Consider the following 23,547-nt stretch of genomic DNA (forward strand, 5'->3'; position numbering starts at 1 on the left):
GATAATTTTTTTTGTTATTTTTTAATTGTTTAATTGTTACTGTTTTCAAATTTAAAATCTGGAGGTTATTTTTATTTCAAAAAGTTATTCCGTATTTTTCAGGCTTCGAATCCTATTGTTATTTTATTGTTATTTTAAGATATTTGACCTATAATAGTTCACATTTTGCAATCAACTTATGCCTACTATATATCAATACTAAGAATATATTGATAAAAGTTAAAAAATTAATTTATTTCCTAAATTATTTTTATTTGAAATAAAAATTAAATTATAAATTTTTTTTAATGAAATAATATTTCATAAAAAAAATAATAATCATATTTTGAGCTTATTTAAAATTTCATAAATTTAACAGGTTAAAAAGTTATTTTAATACAATAGTATACTTTTAAAGTATTAGCTTTATTGGATTGATATTATTATAATTGATACTATATTTACATTAAATTGATATGCTATTCATGTTATTTAAAATAGTAAGCTAATACTAATAGAATTAGTAGTACTAAAGCTACTTACTTAGTAGTTCTTAGTAATTCTTAAATTTGCTACTACCTAATAATTCTTCTATTCTTTTTGTTAATCTACTTAACTTAAATTTCTATTTTGGGTTTAAACAAAATTTTATACCTTTTATTAGGATTTACTTTCTGTGTAGTAAGGTATAATATTATTACTGTTGTTTACTGATATTAGGGGTGTTATTTGTTATTATTTTTATTCAATAATTTTAGTATAAGGTTTACTATTACTATTGTTTACTATTATTAGTATGGAAGGTTTCTATACAGAAAAGTTTAAGCTTTTGACATTTTTTGAGTCTACTTAAAAGTATTTTTTTTTACTTAAAAAAGATGGGGAAAAAAAAAAGATTAAAAAAAAAAGTGCTTCCATCTTTATTTGTTGCATTGTATGATCATAATCCTGAAAATAATACAAGTACCGACATGCAAAAGTTCTATATTACACCTGAGTTATCAAAACAATTATCTTATAAAAAAGGCGAAATTTTATCCATGATAAGCGATGACTTGGACTACTGGATACTTTGCAAATCAACTGTTACTGGAAAGCAAGGTTATGTACTGACTTCATTACTTGCGCCATTAACCGGTGCAGGGGCAAGGTAATTTCTTTTCAACCATATTATAAGGTTATGCAATATTTAAATTATAAAATATTGTATTGAGATATAAGTGTATAACTTCCAAAACAGGTTTGAAATTTTTAATAATTTGACTGATTTCAGTAATTTTCTATTGTCTATAATAATAATAATCACTCAATTGTTTAATATTTTTTATAGTTTTTGTGTTACATTAATGAGAGTTATGGTACTTGTCTTCTCACAGTGCGATATACATATGTTGCAGATAAGATATGTATTTTAAAAGTATTAAGTAAAGTAAATAATTATAATTTTTATGTTTAGTGTTCATTATACCAAAAAAGAAAAAAGGAAGAAAAAGAAATGCATGGTCTTTTTTCCAAATTTTCCAATAGAAAAACCAAAGGTTAGTAAATGTTTCTGAGCTTGTTTGTTTAGTTGGGTGGTGGGTGCACTATAAGTCTAAGTCACAGAAAACTGTCAAAAAGTTGATTCTATAAATTATTTCAATATTAGTAATTTTTTTATAATTTTTTATTTTTAAAAAATAAAGGAAGTATGTTTACCTAAACTACTCTACTGGAAAATATGTTTTGCTGAATTTTTATTACAAGTTTTACAAGTTTTGCAAGTAACACTTAGCACTACATAATTACAAAAAATAATCAGTGAAAATTTCAATAATTTTTCTAAATTTTAAAGTTACCTCATTTTTGCATCATTTATACAACATTGCTAACTTTTTTTAATTTTGTTTTCTTATGTTATTGTAATTGTTTTAATAATAATAAAAAACTAATAACTAGTTTTTTTAGATTTTATGTTTTTAAAAAAGAGTTTAAAATTTTTAAGATGTGTATTTTTATGGTCATAAAAACTGAAAAAACTTTAAATGTCCACTTTTCATCCCTTCCTAATTTTTACCACATTGTTTTGTATTAAGTTGTTATATTGTTATATTGTTATATATTGGGTACAAAACAAATAATTTTTTAGGTGCTTGAATTTGCTCCACTTCAATTAAATGTCAATTATTTCTGAAGATACTAGATGACCTGGTGGGGACGGAGGGGAAGGAAATTGAAATATGCAAAACTTCATTTTAAAGTGTTTAAAGCTATCTTTTTATATGCATAATATATAAAAAGATGTATATATATATATATATATATATATATATATATATATATATATATATATATATATATATATATATGTATATATATATATATATATGTATATATATATATATATGTATATATATGTGTGTATATATATATATGTATATATATATATATATATATATATATATATATATATGTATATATATATATATATGTATATATATATATATATATATATATATATATATATATATATATATATATATATATATATATATATATATATATATATATATATACACACACATACAGTCCTCAGAATCAGGAAAAATAAGGTCAGCCTTAAAGCTGTATTAGGTCGGCATCGATTTGGCACAAAAATTTGAAACAGGGCTCGACAAACTTGCAAACACTTATCTTTAAAACTTACAAAAAAACAAATGCTGAGTTGTTGAGAGAAGCAATAACAACTTTGGAAATATTTAAAGTCTTAAGACAAGAGTTGTTGATTTTAACCCATCATATATCAGAGAGTTGCCTGTTTTTGTTTTTATTATGTAGAATTTTTTTTGTGTTAAAAATCATTTTCTTAAAGTTTTTCTATAACCAATTAAACTTTTTTTTAAATTAAGTTTAAATTTTTTTGAATAAATAGGAATTAACTAATTAAAATTTTTTATTTTGTGAATAACTTAGTAATATTGTACTGTTATTATAATGTTAAATTTATTTACATAGCTTTTTGCATAGTTGTAGTTATAAATATGCTCTATATAATTATAATAGTTATATATATTACATATAATTATAATATATTTATGTATAATAGAGATGTGCCAGAAGTTTTCTGTTATGCTTAATACCTGGTAATTTTTGGAGTTGTTAGCTAATTTTTGCAGGTGCCTTGCTGCCCCTGAAGGAGCTAGGTAAATTTTTCAAATGCTAGGGAATCCTGGAAGATGATGAATACCCTGTAATTTGTGTATGCTTGCCGGTTAATTTGAAATTACCCGGTACACTTCAAGGTTTTCCCGGTAACGGACACCTCTTTTTGTGTTTCTGGGTTGCCAGGCACCTTCAAAAATTAAAAAGCTCCTCCAAAATTACTAGGCATCTCCAAAAATTGCAATATATATATATAAATTTTCTTTTTTTTTTAATTTCAATTTACCTCCTCAAGGGCATGAAGGCCACTACAGTCGAGGAGGCTACTTTAGTTGTGGTTATAACCCTCTCTTAACTCTATAACTCCAAAACACAAACTTTGACGAACAAGGTCGCTGCGCAGTACTAGCAGGGGCATGATGGGGATCGAACTCATAACTTCTCGCTTATCAGGCAAGCGCTCTACCACTATACCACTGCCACGTTTATAATGTAATATTTATATATATTATATTTAGTTAAAATGGTATTTTATAGCTTTAATTGATTGCTTTTTTTTTAATTTTATTTCTTTAATTGCAAATAAATTTTATATGTCAACAAATCTCACAGAGTGTAAATAATAATAATCATGTCATAAATAATATTGCCTGAGTGTATTGTATTTTCTTAAAAAATTTTATAGCTTTTTGAAACTGTTTCGAAACAAAAGAATGTAATTGATGATAAGATATTGTTTTTTTAAATAATTAAGTGAATCAGTATGATAAATTATATCAGCTGGAAACTTAATATAATTTTGACAATTTTATTTCATTAATAACTGAATTATAAAAATATTTAATGCTGTTGCAAATATTCATCAGGCAGGTTTCTTATCAAAGTAGTGATATTATTTTGTTTTAAAGTTTTAAACTTAGAGTATTTGTAGTAATATTGTATTTTGTGGTCATATCGAGTATTTGTAGTAATATTGTAGTTTGTGGCCATATTAGAGCTAGAAAGAAAACAAATATTGTTTGTTATAAAACTTTAAAATCAAAGTTCAACAAAATTAAAATTTTTTTTGACAAACAATTAACTACTTTAGCAATCAAAAAATCTGTATTTTATTAATTCTCTTACTTAACTCTCTGTTGACACCTTAATATAACTTAATAAATGTAATTTCACTGTCATACCTTAATAAAACTCAATTAGTTTAATCTAATAAAAAATCTAAAAATAAAAACAAATATTAAAAAATTTTTTTTTTTTTCAAAGCATAACTTTTTAAGATGTTTTATTTTTAAAGTTTGATTGTAAAAAAAAAAATAAAAAAAAAATAAGAATCTGTAAAATCCAAAAAAAATATCTGTAAAAAAACCCTCGAAAAAACCTCAACGAACTTTTGAGAAGAATAATTCTAATTTAAAATCTCAATTTATGGCATTTAACTTTGAAACATGAACCTTGATGAGCAAGATTACTGCCCTAATAATTAAATTAAGCACAGTACTTCCAGGTACATGGTGGATTTGAACTCTGTACCTATTGCATATAAAGAAATGTTATTACAGTATTGCCACACTATATATGTATTTATTTATTTTAGCCACCCTGTCCTGCTGACAAAGCTAACATATTGTCTAAAATATTTTTCGGATGGGTGACCAGGTAAAAATATTTATTATAGTTCATAATTTTTCTATTATACTTTCTAAGATTATTTAGATTCTTGAAAAAAAAATCAAGATTTAAAAAAAAAAGAAATGTAAAAAAAAACATTAGATTAGATGTGTTAAGAAAAATTAATAGTTTAAAAGTTTGGAAATGAAATATAGTGTCATTTTATAAAAAACAATTTAAACTGACTTTTTTGTATTTTGACATAAAAAATAATTTTTTCATAACAATACAAAGCAGTTAAGAATCATTCTATGCCAAGTAGACCAAGGTCCAACATTGACCACCTCAGATTTTTATGAAACTTGGTTGCTTAGTTTATATCAATAAGAAATCCAATTTGTATAAATTTAGTCCTTTTGTAATTTATGAGATTCATTAAAGAGGTCATTTGAAATTTCTAATTTTTCCAAAAATAAAAACTTAAGTAGTAAAAATATATTTTGTTCATTCTTTGAAGCTTTATTTAAAAAAAAAATTTCAGAAAGTCTTCATGTTTTTTTTTTAATATATGAACTTTAGACTTTTATCCATAATGGCTACTTAAAAAACCTAAAAAATCCTTTGCATATATAAAAAGTTGATTTTTGATGAGTTGATATACAAAATAAGCAATTTAAGAAGTGAAAATATTATTAAGTATTATATAAGTATTATTCTACTTTCTATATTTGGTAGCAGTACACAAAATAACATCACTCAATAGTTAACCACCACCCAAAATAACCAAATTGCATAACCAAAATTTTTAATAAAATAAATTGTTTCCGGTCGAGGTTGATCGGTTAAAAAAATTTAAATTTAAATTTAAATTTTTTTATATAAAAAGAAATTTTTACTAACAACTGCGATGTTTTGATATTACTAAATATTCATAACATCTAAAATATTTCAGACTGAAATACTTTAAAAGTTATGAATAATCACTAATCAATCGAACTTATTAATAAAATTCAATTAAGAACATCTTTGTGCTTTGTAAAGCATTAATGAGTAATAAATTAGAAAAAATTTTCGAAATTAAAATTTTCTTATGTTTAATTAATAATTTTATAAAAAGTTAGTTTTATTTTATAAAAAGTTAAATGTATGTAATAATGTAATAATAAAATAAAAATGTATGTATAATGAATAGTATCAATAATCAATTGTGTGCTTTCAATTAGCACCACTTCACTCTATCGTCTTTCACTTTGATCTATACCGCTCTCTTTCATCTCAAGACTGCACTCTTTTTGATGTTATTTCTGATCATATTGACCAAGCCCTCTCTCTTTATCCATCAGTTAATAATGCTGTTGTCGGTGACTTTAATGCTCATCACACTGAATGTCTTGGCTCAAGTGTCAGTGATTATGCAGGCATTAAAATTCACAACTTTTACCTTTCTCAATCCCTAACTCAAATAGTCAACTTTCCAACTCGCTTTCCAGACAACCCTAATCATTTACCTTCTCTACTTGACTTATGTCTTGTTTCTGATCCTAGTCAGTGCTCAGTTTCTCCACATTCATTTTTAGGTGCTTCCAATCACAGTTTGATCTCTCTAAAATTATTATCTCATTCTTCTTCATCATCTGAATCTCCCTATCATTGTACCTCTTACAACTAACTTAAAGCTGACTGGGACTCTTTCCGTGATTTTTTTGTGATGGGCCTTGGGTAGAAATCTTTTGTCTTCCTGCTGACATATTGTGCTTCTTACCAAACTTCTTGGATTTAGGCTAGCACGGAATTTTTTATTCCCTCTTGAATATTCCAGGTCAAGCCTTACTCTTCTTCATCGTTTTCCTCACATTGTGCTGCTGCAACTGCCAATCAAAGCCGTTAATTCCATATCTATCAGCGAAACAACTGTAAAAAGGTTTTGTCTAACGCCAAAACCTGCTATTCTAAAGTCATGAAATCTTGTATTTTATCAAAAAAATTAGGCTCTCGTGACTTCTGGAGAATCTTTAATAGTATCAATAAGGACAAATATGTAATTCCACCTCTCTTGTATGGTTCAGACTTTGTCACCTCACTTAAAGACAAAGCTAAACTGTTTGCAAGTCTCACAAAGAAGTAAGTCTGGTGAACTTTGCAAGAAATAAGACTCAACAGAAGAAGAGTTACTTCGAAGACCACGAATATTAGTAAATAATAGGTTTAGAGAACTTGGTAATGATGATGGTTTTTTGCGTTTTATAGTTTTTGGTACTTTATTCATTTTTAAATTTGTTAAAGTCCTTGACTCAAAGCATAGATAGTACTCAATACACTGTTTAATAGCCCAAGCAATTGGCTCATTACTATTAATAAACCCTAAGCTGTAACAAAGAGCTCCAAATGTCGCCATGGCAATGCACACCAAAAGTACAAACAGAGTCACTATCCATGCGCAACATGGCACTGTTAATACTTCAATATTTTTCAGCTGTTGATGTAATCAGCCTCTCTAAGAGCTACCACTGAGTTCAGAAACCTGACTACCAGCCGGCCTCAGAAATATAAAACTAAATTTTAAAGTTGTACCAAGACAACAAGACACAAGCAAAACCCATCTATTGAGTCAAAATGGTCCAGGCTCATTAATTTTTTTCTTTATTAAGACTTAATTTAAGTTTCTAAATTTTTAAATTTCTTAATTCTTAATAATCGTCTTAATTGTTAAGAATTTTAGTAATTAAGAAACTTATTTTAACTTTCTAATAAGTTTGTATTAATTTTTTTTTTCAGATCATCTGCAGCTTATTAGGAACCTCGCCCTATTAATTAATTTTGAAGAAAAGAAAAGTTTGAGTGTAAAATTTTTTTTTCTACAAGAAAGATAGTCTCTTTAAGAAGACTCAGTAAGAGGGTTGCCATTCATTAATATAGGAATGTCAATGGTATTTAGATGGTTGTTTGCAGTGAATAACTTAGATGCGAGATGTAATGAGCTGAGAATAATGGAGCTTAGCATCAGACAGCACCTTTTTACATTGATTTCTTGCAATAATAAATGGCCGTTTGCAAAGAAATGGGAGAATCTGAACACAAGCTAGGGTCAGAGACAAAATATAAATTATTGAATGAAGGTTATTGAAATTATATATTGAAATTAATTATTGAAAGAAATGATTAGGACTTTCAGGAAAACAATTTGCAAAGTTAATCTGAGTAAGAGATTGAAAAATGCAGAAGTTATAGGCTTTAGTGCCAGCATGGTCAGTGGCGTTAGAGCCAAGCCATTCAGTGTGATGAGAATTAAGAGTTGGAGACAAAAAGAAAGGTAATAGAGTGAAGAGGTGCTAAGCGAAAGCAAATATAAAAACCCTGATTTCACAACAAATATGCATACTCCCAAGCCATGTGACTATTTGAGTCTTAGCAAATCAAAGGGTAATACTCATCAACACTGAGGTTTGGAGAAGGAATAGCATAACTTAAATTAGTCTCACTAAGAGCAAGAAAGTCTGGTGAATTTTGTAAGAGTTAAGATTAAACTGGTGGAAAGTTTTTTTTGCAGACCATGAATATTTGTAAAAGATTTATTCAAATAATTAGGTGGTGGAGATGGTTTTTTATGTTTAAAATATTGGGTTACTTTTGGCATGATTTAAGTTAACTGAGAACTTGACTCAATCATAGATATAGCACTGCCTCCTAACCAATGAGCTATGCAGTTGTCTAAGTCCTGTTAAATAACCCTAAGTCATAATATAGGACTCCTAATGTGGCCTCAACAATGCACACCAAAAGCATTAGCAGTGACGCCATCCATGCACAACATGGCACTGTATATATTTGATATTTTGCAGATATTACCAGCCAGCCTCAGAACCATTAAACTGAGTGTTAGAGCTGTATTCTTATTAGGAGATAACAGGAAGAGTTGCATAGCCACTATCAAAGACATTATGAATATGCACTAGGAAAAACACTATATCTAACAAAATACTAAAGACTAAGGTGAGCATAGATTTTATAGTTGGAGTAAGTAATTAGTTACTGAGCTCACACTGCATTAAAGATTTAAATAGAATACAAACATACATAAAGTAACTTATGGGTGAGTAAACACTGTGCCAGAGGTTAAGACAGAACACATACATACATATACAAAGTAACTTATGAGTGAACCAACACCATGCCTGAGATTCAGACAGGGTATAAACATGCATAAAGTAACTTAAAGGTGAATGAACACCGCACCAGAGGTTCAGACAGAACACAAACATACAGATAGCAACTTACGAGTGAGTCAACACCACACCAGAAGTTTAGAAAGCACAAACATACATATATATAAGTTTACATAAGTTAGATATTTAAATACACTTTTGTTCACATCTTCTTATAAAAAGTAGTACTGAAACTTTTTCTCGTTATTAACCAGGTGTAATGGCTGCTATAAGTTCTGTGTCAAACACACATGAATGAGTAATAATGGCATCAGCAGCAATTAATTTCCGAATCAATATATAACAGATACACCCTAATGTGTCCAGGGAAGATGGTAGAAGACAAAAAATCAAATGGAGACTCTTATTAATATATTAATATACTTTATTTAGAGCTCATCAAAATTTCCTCTTAAGAAATTGTTGGGTTTTCTAAGTTTTGTAAACTTAGACCAAGGTGGGTTATTCCATATGAAATCACCTAAAGGCTCCTATGGTACCACCTCAGATTTGCTTTAAATTTTGACCACACACAGATGTTATGAAAAAAATACAATCCAGAAAATTTCAGCTTGATTGACCAATTTGTTTAAAAGTTATGATTGAACTAAAAATGACCAAAATCTGAAAAATTTGTGTATCAGGAGCTTACAGCAGATTTTTTCGATTTTTGACAAACCATAACTTTTTAAATAAAGATGGAGATCACCTGAAATTTTGTAGGGTAATACTTTTTCACCCAAATAATCCATTTTTGCTGTTGTTTTTGACTGATTTTTTACAGTTTTTAAGTTATTGTACCTTAAAGTTGCTAAATATTGCAACATTATAAATATTTTTTTGAACTTTAACGTGTTACAGTTTAATACTTACTTACAGAAAGTGGATTTTTTTGTTACCTTTGTGTGCTTAAGGTCACCACTTGTTAGAATAATCAAAACTATGCATTAAAAATTAATTTAGCACATGCAGCAGCCTATTGCAAAATCATTTTTTTTTTTAATTATGATAAATTACGTTGACTCTGCTGGAATAGAAAATAGTGTAAACAGTTGAAATAATTTATGAAACTTTTTAATATTGAGGTTCTATATATAGACAATCACCAAAAAAAATTTAAAGACCTATACTCTATCTTATGACATGGTTGTAGCTTTTTGAGAGTGATGATATTTTCAAAAGGAAAATGTTATTAGACATTAGGTCATAGTCTAATAATTAGTCATAGGGATGACAGTAGAATCAGCATTGGATATAGACCCAAAAGAAATAATATCTGAGAAAAAGCAAAAGTGCATTAACTGTAATGTTTTAGACAAACTTTTAGATGCAATAAAGGAAAAAGGAAAAATCAGTTTGAATGAAAAAAAAGTTCAGTTACTAACATTAACTTCTGATAGTTGGTCAATTAAAAAAACTTGCAATGCATTTTCAGTTTCAGACCATCTTGTTAAGAAAGCCAGAAAGCTGAAAAATGAAAAGGGAATACTTGCTAAACCTGAGACTAAAAAAGGACATCCTTTGGGGGATATTGTTAGGCAGAGTCATTGAAATATATGAATCTGACGATTACATTAGACAATGTACAGGAAAAGAAGACTTTGTTTCTGTGCGTATAAATAATGTTAAAGTTCATAAACAAAAACGCCTAATATTAGTTCATTTAAAAGAATTTCATCTAGAATTTAAGAAGTTATACCCTGAACACAAAGTTGGATTCAGCAAGTTCTGTGAACTAAGGTCAAAGTGGTGCCTTACTGTTGATATTAGTGGAAGCCACTAATATCAACTATATTACAAAGATTTAATGAAAGTATGTGTTTGTATTATAGATAGTAGAAACTGCATGTTTCATCTATGTTCCAACTGCCCTGATAAAATAAATTTGAAGACTTACTTAGAAAATGTGTTTGAAAAGAATGATTTTGATTTTGATGATCAGATCACATATAAACAATGGGTGTCAAATGACCGAATTGCACTTATTACAGTCAAAACAAGCATTAGTGAATTTATTGAAACTTAAAGTGAAACTTTGTATGACCTTTATCACCACAACTTTATCAAAGAAGCACAGTCTTCCTACTTATCAGAGGCAAAGCAAACATTCAACCAATATACCTGCATTATTCTGATGGATTTTGCAGAAAACTATAGTTTTCTTGTACAAGATGCTATACAAGGGTTTTACTGGCAAGCCGATCAAGCTACCTTACACCCATTTGCTGTTTATTACAAAGATGAAAAAGATCACCTTAAATGCAAATGCGGTTGTTTAATTTCTGACCATCTTTGTCATGACCAATCAGCAGTCCATTGTTTTCTCACAAAGTTGCTCCCAGCGGTCAAAATCAAACTACCCACAGTGAATAAAGTTAAATACTTCAGTGATGGTGCTGTGTCACAGTATAAAAACTACAAATGTCTAATAAACTTAATTTATGACATTGTAGATCACCAAATAAATGCTGAGCATCACTTCTTTGCTACGTCACATGGCAAAAGTCCATGTGATGGATTAGGAGGTACTATAAAAAGAGAAGCAGCAAAAGCTAGTCTACGAGCAGCAATTACAAATCAGATTCTCACAACACAAGATCTGTTTACTTGGGCTCAAAAAAATATCAAAGGTGTTAACATATTTTATCTTTCAAATGATGATATCAATAACCATGAAACAACTTTTAACCTTTAGAAACGATATGAAGGGATGCGCACAGTTCCGGGAACAAGAAGCTATCACTGTTTTGTACCAGATGGAGAGAAATTGATTTTACGAAGAATCTCTAGTGATACTGTCTATGATACTCATGTGTTAAATGATGTTAATTTGATTAAAAAAGTCCTTCAAATTTTCAACCCGGTAAATATATTGCATGCTTTTACGATGAAGAATGATACATAGGGCTTGTGGTTGATATTTGTAACTAGGTTTTTTAAAATTTTGTTTTTAAAAAATAGAGCTTCAAAGTATTAACAAAACATGTTTTAGCTATTGAAGTTTTTGTTTTTGGAAAAATCAGAAATTTCAAATGACCATGAACCACAAAAAGTTTCTCATTGATGTAAACCAAGTTACCAAATTTTATCAAAATCTGAAGTAGTCCATCTTGAAATCCTAAAACTTTGGTCCATTTACCATGGATTGACCTTTAAGTGAAAATTGTTTTTCATAGAGTTCATTTTAGTAATAAACATTTATGTTAGTAAAAATTGTTTGTTGTTTTTAATTTAAATTTTTTTAAAGATTCAATAATAAATATATCCAACACATGTTATAGATAAGACTATAGCTATGTTATATTATTAAAAAAAAAAACTTAAATATAATTTATAACTAATTATTATATCTGTATATAAAAAATTATAAATGTTGACAAAAACTTTTTCAATTTATTTTTAGTTAAAACGTGTTTAAAAACTTCTTTTTATGGATGCAAATTTTTTTCAATTCAATCTTTCTTATAAGTAACAGAATGTTTATAATAAGAAAAAAAGGTTGAGAGGATTAATAATTTACTTTGAATCATATGATTAAAGTTGGAAAGTATATATCCATATTTTAAAATATATATCCAGCAGGCCATAAGTTTTTAGAAAATGTTGATGATGATGATGATGATAAAAAGGGTTTTTTAAATTTTTTTTATGTTTTAGACTAATAGTTGATGGGTTTAAAAGACCATTAGAAGATAGCGATCTATGGCAATTGCAAGAAAGGAACACTGCCCAACATCTTGGTTTGAAATTCGAAAAATACTGGAAACAGGAAATGGATAAGCAGAAAAAGTAGTTATAAAATTTAATCAATAATTCAATTATTTTAATTAAAATTTACTTTTTAATTAATACTAAAAATCAATTTTATTTTTTTGACTTTTTAAAATAAACAAAATATTCATTACTTACAAATGTGTTGTAAATATTTTTATCAATGTTTTTAAAAATTTAATTTTTAGTAGTCCCATAGTAGAAAAAATTGTAAAGCAAAAAAAAGAAGAAAAGAAAGAGTTTCGTGATCCTAATTCACCAAAGTCTATAAAGTTTCATAAATACAAGCCATCTGTTTCAAAAGCATTATTCAAGACATGTGGAAAACCTTATTTAGTTGGATCTTTCATGAAAATTTTGTATGATTGTACCTTGTTTGTGCAACCTTGGTTATTAGGGTGAGTGCAACCTTAGTTATTAGGGTGAGTGTAACCTTGGTTATTTGGGTGAAATATTTTTATTACTAGGATAAATTGCTTTATGTTATTAGGATTTATTTTATATAAGTCATCTTTTAAAGGCAACATATCATCCTAAGCTGGTTATTTGAGCTACAGCTTTTTGCACATAATTTATAATTAATTAATCTAATAAATATAAATTTATAATTAATTAATCTAATAAATATAAATTTATAATTAATTAATCTAATAAATATAAATTTATAATTAAATAATCTAATAAATATAAATTTATAATTAATTAATCTAATAAATATAAATTAATCTAATAAGTTTAAATTTTGTTCTTTAAAGATATGAAAATTCAAATGAAAAATGCATTATAAACTGAAAACGCCATGTCAATATCTATTTTTATTCAAAATATATCATTTAGTAGAATTGGCCTTCATAAGGTATTAGATAAAGGAAGTGAACTTGATTGAAAATATAAACAGGTTGCTTTAGATTCTCTTACTGAGTGATTTTCAGGCCAAAAATTAGAACTTGTCATAGACCAATCTAAATAAATTTATCCTGAACAAAGTTTTGCCAATTAGCTTGTATTTTATTTTTTTAAATTAATTTACTGAAAACAAGCCTTCAAACTATTTAAGTTAGGAGTTGAATGCAAGAATGCAAAAAATGTTCTTATAGAGAATATATAAACAAAAATAAGATAGACAAACCATATTAGTGTTTGTTATAAAAAAATGTAAAATGTAAAATGGTAGTGTTTATAGAAAAAAAGAAAGAGTTACAAGCTTACAACTATAGAACTCAAGTTTAACAGCTTGAGTCCAATAACAATGTTTTATTGGATCTTGTTTAAAAGAGAGAGGGCCTCATTAGAAGATGCACTCCAAATAATTCAACATTATTCATTACAAGGACAAATAAGAAGTTTATAGAAGTAGAGATTGGAATTAAGAGTAAGCTGTGTTATTGTTTATCAATAAAAGAATATCAACAGTATTGCGATATTTGTTTGCAGTAAATGACTGAGTTTTCACAAGCTTTCACAAAAGAAAAATCAGATTCAAGATTGGCTGTCTGTTCTAAGTGATCAAAAAGTTTTCACTTTTTATTAAGAATGAAGTTAATAGTTGTGTCGTCAGCAAATAGAGCCATTTTAGAGGTCAGATAATTGGGAAGAAATCGTATTAATAAGGAACAACTCAGGACTAAGTTTATTGTTGTGTCATTAGCACCATCATCAGCCACTTTAAAGGTAAGATAGAACCTTGTAATACCCTAGAAGTTACTGGAAACGAAGGAGAATGTTGCCCATCAAGGATAACTTTAGTTATCAAGGACAACTGCAATTAGAAAGGAATAGTTCAGTAAAATCAGAAAACCAGCATTACAAACTTTATTGAAAGCTTTTGATATACCAAGAGCAATAGTCTGTGCCTCACTGTTTCTATATAATTCAGGATAGAACCTTTCTGTTATAGTGGTTAATAAGTCAAAAGTAGAGCTAAAGAATCCAAATCTCTCTATTGGTTGTCAGAAAGTAGGTTGTTAGACTCAAAGTAATGAAGTCTAACAATTTGCTTTTGAAAAGCAAATTGTTAGACAAGAAGTTCCGGAGAACACTTTTGTAAGACTGTTACAGAAATCTAGACCACAAGCTGTCTATACCACATTGGATAAAACTCTAATCAGCTCTAAGGTAATCAAGGTAACACTAAAAAGTGCAATCAAAAATTAGGTTTATCTGGAAAATGAGTCACAAAGTTAACTATCTGTAAGAGATTGAGAAAGATAAAAGATTAAAGTTTTAGAGCCAACAAGTTCAATGGTAGAGAGCCATTTTGTGTAATGAGCATTAAAGTCACCAATAACAACATTATTGGGTGTTAGCAATAATAACATTATTTTGTGTTAACAATAATAATATTATTGGGTGTTAACAATAACAAAAATATTGGGTGTTAACATTAACAACATTATCGCGTGTTAACAATGACAATATTATTGGGTGATAGATAATAACAACATTATTGGGTGATAGATAGTAACAACATTATTGGGTGATAGATAGTAACAAAAATGCAGTTTTGGGGAGAAGGAAAATGATAAAATACGAGGAAAAAAAAAAAAGTGAAGAGGAACAAAAGCATATATAAGAATAGTCAGAGGATTCAACTTATGACTTTAAACTTTTACTTATGACATTTCAGCAACAAATAAGTGAATTATTATGTAAGTATATGCCAACGTCAAGCATGTGACAATTACAATCTTTGCAAGTCAAGTGATAGTATCTGCACAACTACATACAACTGGTGTATATTTACACATATGCCAGCCTGTTAGATGAAGAAGGGGTGCAGAGCTGATCAACAGAACTTTTCAGCTTACCCTTAAAATTTTGCTTAGGAAGCCTATTACAAGGCAGTAGCTAGATGTAGTTAACATCTGCCCAAGATGAGTTATTTTATTGATAATATCTCTAGCTTTTACTCAGCCACGAGTCCCAAGGCAAGCAGTATTTTAAGTCAACTTCTCTTAACCTTTGCCTATTAAAGCGAATTCTACAAGGCAATAGGATATAAGGTGCGTTGTACTTTATTACATGTTATCATTAGGTGACCATGATGATCTTAGTCCTGACCTGACCTTAAAAACTTAAACATGTTACTAAATCATATTTCTAGATCTTATTACTGGACCAAACTAGTGGAATAAATTACTGGAACAGAACACTGGAAAAAATTAGTTTAAAACTACCTAAAATCTTTTACTGTTTTACGGTTTAGTTACAGTTTTTCTCAAAAACCTTTCAAGAAAATACCAAAAACTGCTATTTTTGAGTATCTACCATTTTGAAAAAGTCTTGTCATTTTTTTGCCATATTCTGTTTTGATGATTTCTAAATTGTTTTTTAGAGAGATTCAGTTGTAATGACTAAAGATTATTTTTTGATTTTTGACTGAAATTTGAAATTTAAAGTATTCTTTTGTAATTTAATATGTTACTGAAAAAAGAGACAAGTTTCATGAAGATAACTTTATTATTTTATTTTTATTATTATTTATTCTTTATTATTTTGGGTTCAAAAGGTTTTAAATTAGTTAGGTCAAATACAGTAATCTTGACCCTAGGGATATAATAAAAAACAGGAGTTTATGGGTTTAATGTCAACCATAAATTGGATTTATAAACTAAGTTTAAAAACTTCTTTTTATAGAAATTCTTTTTATGGATTTAAAAACAGCTGTAATATACCCAATATAAAATAAATATTAATTAATATTAGTAAATTAAAATTAATATTAATGTAAATAATAATTAGTATCTATAAATTAAATCAAATACAAATAAAAATAATATAATAAAGTTTATTAAAACCAAGTTATTTTAATTTGGAACAACTGCTTAAGTCAATTGAAACTACATAGATAATGTGTATTAATTGCATTCAAATACTAAAAAAAAAGGCTTTTATATATATTTTATAAACACACATTAACACATGCTGCAAAAAAAATTGCAACAGTATATCATTTATTTGGAACAATTTTAAACTTTTAAACCTTTTTAATGATTCAAAACTTATTTTAAGTTTGCTTAACTTTATTTTTATTTATTTTTTAACTTTCTTTAACTTAAGTTAAACTTTAATTAATGAATTGAAATATTTTCTAACTTGAATACATTAATGAATAAAAATATTTTTTATCATAAATGAGTTTATTGATTTGAAAAATTTTTTTTTCTCTTTAGAAAAACCATTGAAGTCATTCAAAACAGAAATATTGATAGCAAGTTAGGATATCTTTATGCATCTATGTTATTTGTAACAGGCTTAGTTGGGTCTATCATTCTACAACAGTATTTTCATATTTCATTTGTAACCAGTATACGAGTACGATCATCACTGTTGACAGCAGTTTACAAAAAGGTAAACACAATCACTAACTAAGAACAAAAAGTTAAATAGTTTATTATACCATTACAATTATTTATTATATCTGTATATTATTATTTACATATTTAAAAATGTATTATATTTGTATATATTTATATATTACGAATACATTATTTTTATACATTATTTTTACAGTTTAGTTGTAATTAGTCTTTGTAATAACTTATATGATGTACTTTGATTAAAACAAAGGATTTTTTGAACTCATGGATCAATGGGTCAGGGTAATGGACCTCTTAACTCCATACTTCATATTGCAGGACTCAGCACTAAAATAATTCACACTTTAGGATTCCACTCTCTATGGCTCTCTGTTACTCTCTTTAGGTTCATTGATTGAAATACACCACCATACACAATCATAACACGTTACACTTGAAATGTATGTCCTTGAGTTTCATCTTTTACTAAAAAATGTGCTTCATTGTTTCTTATAAATTCTGATGCATGAAGAGATTTTTTTTTTTTTTTTAAAACTTATTTTCTTAAGTTTTACTCAAAATTGACTCATGGTTTTTGAAACTTATATGTTTATTCTTATGTATTTTAATAAATAAAAAAGACGAGAAAGAAAGTTTAAACTTCTTAATCACTTATTTTTTGAAATTTCTGTTAAACAGGTTGATTGTTAAACAGGTTGATAGTTAAACAGGTTGATTGTTAAACAGGTTGATAGTTAAACAGGTTGATTGTTAAACAGGTTTATTGTTAAACATGTTGATTGTTAAACAGGTTGATAAATTATTAGATTTTTTAATCATCAATGGTTAGTATACTTTAATAGACCCTTCTAAAGCTTTCCGTCGTGACAATATTTCTCTCACTTTAAAACAAGCGCTCTCCAGTATTTTAGCTATTCAAGGTACTCATCTGAATTTTATTTTTTGTTTTTTTGTTTAAATTTAAAATCATTATTAGAAGCAAAGGCTATTGATCTTGACAACTTAGGTGATTTTGATACGTCAAGAGATTTTCTATCGTTTTTGATTTCATTCATAAACTTTCTTTGTAAGGCATATCAGAAAAAAATTATAAAATTGATGAATTTTTTTTTTCAAATAATAATATAAGTTCTCAATGACTTCTCTTTCTTTTCTTTAACCTTAACGATGTTATAAGGTTTTGTCTTAAGTTCCAACTAAATTTGATATCTAATTTTCATTACGTTTTTGAGAACATAAAGTTGTTGATCTAAGTACTTTTAATTGCATGGTATGATAACAGTGTTGTCATAGTATGATAACAGTATTCCTGTCATGTTTGTTAATATATTTTGATTGCTTAAAATAAGCTGACTTTGCAATAAATATTTCAATAATGAATTTTTAACTTAAATAAAAATTAACTAATTGTGGTTAATCACTATTGCAACAATGCATTACATCAAATCATTGTCTTAAACAGATATTTATAAAAATGCATTATCTAGACTGTTGGACCTAGCAAGCAAATTTGAATTTTCTTTTAAATGGTTGCTGCTTTTTTTTTCACTTCACAAATACAATTAAATAGATTTGTTTAAAAAAAAGTAAAAGTATTATTAGTTATTTTGTACTTTTCTGGTAGATCACTATTTGTGAATTTTTTTTTCTTTTCTACCTCAAAAATATGTTACCTTCAATGTAGCTGAAGTTCATAGGTTTCTTGCTTCCAGTTGACAGAATATAAATTGCTGAAAACTATTATTTCATTAAATAAAATTTTCTTCACAATTTTCTGAAGTATTTTTATTACTTGAACATTTCTGTAAAAAATTTAAAAAAGTATATATTATAAAAATTGTTTTTTTTCATATACAATAAAAAATTTGTTTTACATTTTCTGTGTCAATTAATGAATCTTTTCAATATGTAATGTTTTAATTCAGACAAGTATTTTCTTAATGAGAAGAAGTTTCATTGTTTGGAAATCATATTTTTTATAAAACAGACTCATTAAATCTGATGCAAAATCCACCGGGACTCTTCATTATCTTGTATGAGAATCTTTGCATAACTTGTCATCATTGATATTATTCTGCTGTGTCAATTTTACACAAAAGATATTTTAATAAATGAGGCTGACTTATTGATTGCATTCATTATTTTTCCATTTATTTGATGATTGAGAGAGCCAAGAAGAGTGTCTATGATTGCAGGAAAAACAAAGAAATTCCTGTCTGATTTTGTCTGTGATGGAATTTAAAAGTGAATAGAGCTAGTAGAATCATTTTGCCTTTGAGATACCATATATGTCTTATCCTATGAAAAAACATAAACAGAAGCTTAAAAAGAAACATCTTTGCTCTGAAAAGAATGACTATCCAACAGGCTTTGTGGAAGGCACCTTGTTTATAGAAAGCAAATCCATTTGGTTATTGTTAGTTTCCAAAGTTCTGATTAGTCACTTTTTTGGTTGCCTTTTAATTTGATATTTGAACAAGGAACAAATTGCAGACCAAGAAATAAATTGCAGAACTTGTTTTTTTCTTAACCAAGTATCCAGATTATTGGTGCAAAAAGTTTTCTACTTGTCCTGTCAATTTTTGTCCAGTTTATTTGTAGAATCTTTTTTATTTATTTTGTTTTGTGGTTATTAATTTGTTAATTGGTTATTTATTATTTTGCTCCCAGAGTCCTTACATTCTTATCACAAAGCACCGCAGAAAAGCATTTAACTAAGAAATTCATGTTTCCTTCCTTTCCAATATCGCTTGTTGGGCTTGAGCGGGTGTTGAGCTTTGGACCTCTTGGACCTCTTGAACACTGCTTAATCAGGAAATCTATTTTTTCCAAACAACAGCTCCCTTACTTCATTTATGATATTATAAAATTGCCTTTTGAGGGTAATCACAGTACTTTGAATACATCCAGTGTTTGTGGCAATTGTATACTATCAATCTCAAACATTTTTTAAAACATTTGTGCAAAAGGATTTCTTTTATTTGTGAGTCAGCAACTCCTGGTTTCCATGTAGATATTTAGAAGTGTTTCTAATAATAGAAAAGAATAACACAAGTCTGTGACAATTTCTCTTTGGTGTTTAAAAGAACTTTTCCATTCCAGCGAAGGACTGCATATTGAAATCTCACTAATGCTTCTTTTTTTCTAAACATCTTTAGAGCGCATTTAATAGTTGATCTACTCAGAGATATTTCTTTCTTTGAGACTTCTGCTTTCTTTATGATGATTATGCCAAGTTGTAGAATTTTTTGATTGTTTGTAGTTTTACAATCTGCTTCTAACACTATTTATGTTGGCTAATGGAATATTTTTTGTCTGTTTCTATACCTAAACGCATCTTTCTCACTGATCTTTGATCAAGTAAAAAGTCAATATCTTCCTTCTTTGAAGCTGCAGAACAATAACCGTAATTCTGAGTTGTTTCAGTAGCATTAGCTTCAGAAATTTACAGAGCTTCATTAAATTCTCTTTGAATCTGCTTAGTTTGGTCTCGCTTAGTTTTGAATTGGTCTTGTTTAGCTATTTAAATTAGAGTGTTTTTTTTGCAATTTTCTATGCTAACAATTACTCATAGAAATTAACAACTTTTTTGGGAGTATTTTGTCACGTCATAGCTTCTAGTAAAATTTTTCATAAATGTTTTTTGACTCATTCACCATTTCAGGAGAGCAATCTTGATTGTTACTTTTTTCTGTATTAGTCCAAGACCTCATTTTTCTGTACTTTTATGTTGTTTATATTGTTGTGGTGTTGTTTTTTCTCGCTGTCTATAATAATTTTACAATTATTTTTTTATAATTCTGTTCGAAGCAAAAGTAAAAATTTCTTCTGGTCTTTTAATTTGTTATTCGATTATCTTGTTGTTCAAGTATCTTTTTTAATTTTTTTTTGTTGAAAGTTTTCTTTTTGACTAAGAATTACATTTTCAAATAGTGTATATTAAAAAATGCAGAATATTAATGATTTATTTTAACAATAGAAAATTTTGTTAAAGTCATTATGAATGGATATGTATTTAATCTATACACTTGCAGATGAAAATCTGCAAGCGTATAGATTTAAAAAAAGGAAGAAAAAAATTTTTTCCTTTTTTTTTAAATTTACTAACAATTGGTGAAAACTAATTTTATAGTAATTTTTAATGATAAAAAAGTTGTTTTGCATAGAAAAAAAAAATATTTTCAACATAAAGTTAAACAAAAAAAAAAAAGGGTAAAATAAATATATATAAAAAAACAAGATTATGTTATTATTTAAAAAACTAATTAAATATAAATAAAATATATTACATCTTAAAAAAAATATTTTTTTAAATAATTGTATTTTTAACATTGCATTCTATATTGCATTAAACCTCAATTTTGAATGCCTCAATAATCTTAAATTTGATTACAATATTTTGAGTTTTATTTAAATAAAAAAAAAAAGGAAAAATTAATTGAAATTAAACAATCTCATGTTACTTAATGGAATAGTTATGGATAAAAATTAAATGATCTAAATGTCAATATTTATCTGCTTGTTTTTATTTGTTTTTAATCATTATGCCTCTAAATATATTTAAATTTTATACAATTTAGTATTTGTTATTTTCAATACCTTTTAATATATTATATTACATAATATTCTAGTTAAAAAAGTCGATGTATATATTATTTATATATTTACATATATATATATATATATATATATATATATATATATATATATATATATATATATATATATATATATATATATATATATATATATATATATATATATATATATATATATATATGTATATATATATATATATATATATATATATGTATATATATATATATATATATATATATATATATATAAATATACTATTTAAATATTTCTACTGTATATAAATATAAATTTAAGAATATAAATATACTTTTTTAGATGTTTCGATTAAATAACTTTGGTAGAGTTGACTTCACTGTTGGAGAAATGGTTAACCTAATGACAGTTGATACTCAAAAGTGCTATGATCTCCTAACATATCTTAATGTTCTTTGGTCTGGTCCATTTCAAATTATAGTTTCATTTGTCTATCTTTACTTATTAATGGGATGGTCCATTCTTGCAGGTTTTGGTGTGTTGCTTTTTTTTATACCAATAAGTAGTTGTTTTTCAACATTTGAAAAGAAGTTCCAAGCAAAGCAAATGGTTTTTAAAGATCGTCGATCAAAATTTATGAATGAGATACTTGCGGGGATAAATATTTTAAAGTTATACTCTTGGGAAGATAGTTTTATTGCAAATATAATGAAAATTAGGAATGGTGAACTTAAACTCATCAAAAAAGCTATGTTGTTGCAAGCAAATCATGGTTTTGCATTAACACTTGCCCCTTTTTTGGTATCATTTTTAACTTTTTTAGTTTATGTTATGCTTGGTAACAATTTAACTGCTGAGAAAGCTTTTGTAGCTATATCACTTTTTAATATAATTCGATTTCCGTTGTTTCTTTTACCTATGGTCATTGCAAATATTGCTCAGTTTAGAGTTTCAGCTAAAAGGTTATCAAAATTTTTAAAAAGCGAAGAGTTAGAACCAGTTTTAGAGTCAGATGATATTAATAGTAAAAATGCTGTTGAAATACACAATGGAACATTTAAATGGAGTGACACCGGTGATGCTATTTTGCAAAACATTACACTTAAAATTCCTTGTGGTAGTTTAACAGCAATTGTTGGCCAGGTTGGTTCCGGAAAGTCATCATTAGTTTCTGCAATACTTGGTGAAATTAAGAAAGTTAGTGGTGAAGTGCTTGTAAAAGATAGCATTTCTTATGTCTCCCAACAACCATGGATTCAAAATAGAAGTTTTCGTGATAATATTACTTTTGTGAGCGATTATGAAAGTAGTCGATATAACAAAGTTGTCGATGCTTGTGCATTGAAACCTGATATTAATTCATTACCAGGTGGGGATCGAACTGAGATTGGTGAGAAAGGAATCAATTTAAGTGGTGGTCAAAAACAGCGTATCTCAATTGCTAGAGCTGTTTACCATAATTCAGAAATATATATTATGGATGATCCTTTGTCTGCAGTTGATGCTCATGTTGGAAAGCATATTTTTGATGAGGTTATTGGAAGTAATGGACTGTTAAATAAGAAGGTATAATTTAATTTTATTATGTTTTTTTTTACTATTGTTATTTTTTGATATGTAAATTTTTTATAATTATATTTTATTTTTTATTTTTTATCATTTCAATGCTTTTTTTGTTGAACAATTTTATTTAAAATCAAAATAAGCTGCAGATGTACAGATATATTCTGAATTGTGTAAATAATGAGTTGTTGCTTTGAAACATGAACATTTCCCCCCCCCCCTCCCCAACAAAACACACTTGTATCAGTTTTTAGAATCAGACTGCCATATTCAAGATCAAATGTTGGTCATCATAATAATCTCAGTTTTCATGATTTTTGATGATCCATTCGTGTTTTTTTTACTGTGAATACATAAAAGAAAAAAAGAAAACCTCAAACAATAAAATATCA

General features: G+C 27.1%; 1 protein-coding gene across 1 annotated transcript in view; it reads left to right on the plus strand.

The window, feature by feature from the left end:
* Positions 1-772: 772 nt before the first annotated feature.
* The window catches only part of LOC100199288 (multidrug resistance-associated protein 1), a 66,184-nt gene continuing 43,409 nt past the window's right edge, over positions 773-23,547 (plus strand). Inside the window, exons 1-7 of the mRNA XM_065787771.1 lie at positions 773-1,129; positions 1,436-1,517; positions 4,715-4,776; positions 12,588-12,719; positions 12,890-13,099; positions 16,874-17,051; positions 21,935-23,158. Of these exons, the coding sequence (XP_065643843.1) occupies positions 858-1,129; positions 1,436-1,517; positions 4,715-4,776; positions 12,588-12,719; positions 12,890-13,099; positions 16,874-17,051; positions 21,935-23,158 (2,160 nt within the window). The 5' untranslated portion in view covers positions 773-857. The remainder of the gene's footprint in view (positions 1,130-1,435; positions 1,518-4,714; positions 4,777-12,587; positions 12,720-12,889; positions 13,100-16,873; positions 17,052-21,934; positions 23,159-23,547) is intronic.

The sequence above is a fragment of the Hydra vulgaris genome, chromosome 01, assembly GCF_038396675.1.
Source record: "Hydra vulgaris chromosome 01, alternate assembly HydraT2T_AEP".
Classification (NCBI taxonomy): domain Eukaryota; kingdom Metazoa; phylum Cnidaria; class Hydrozoa; order Anthoathecata; family Hydridae; genus Hydra; species Hydra vulgaris.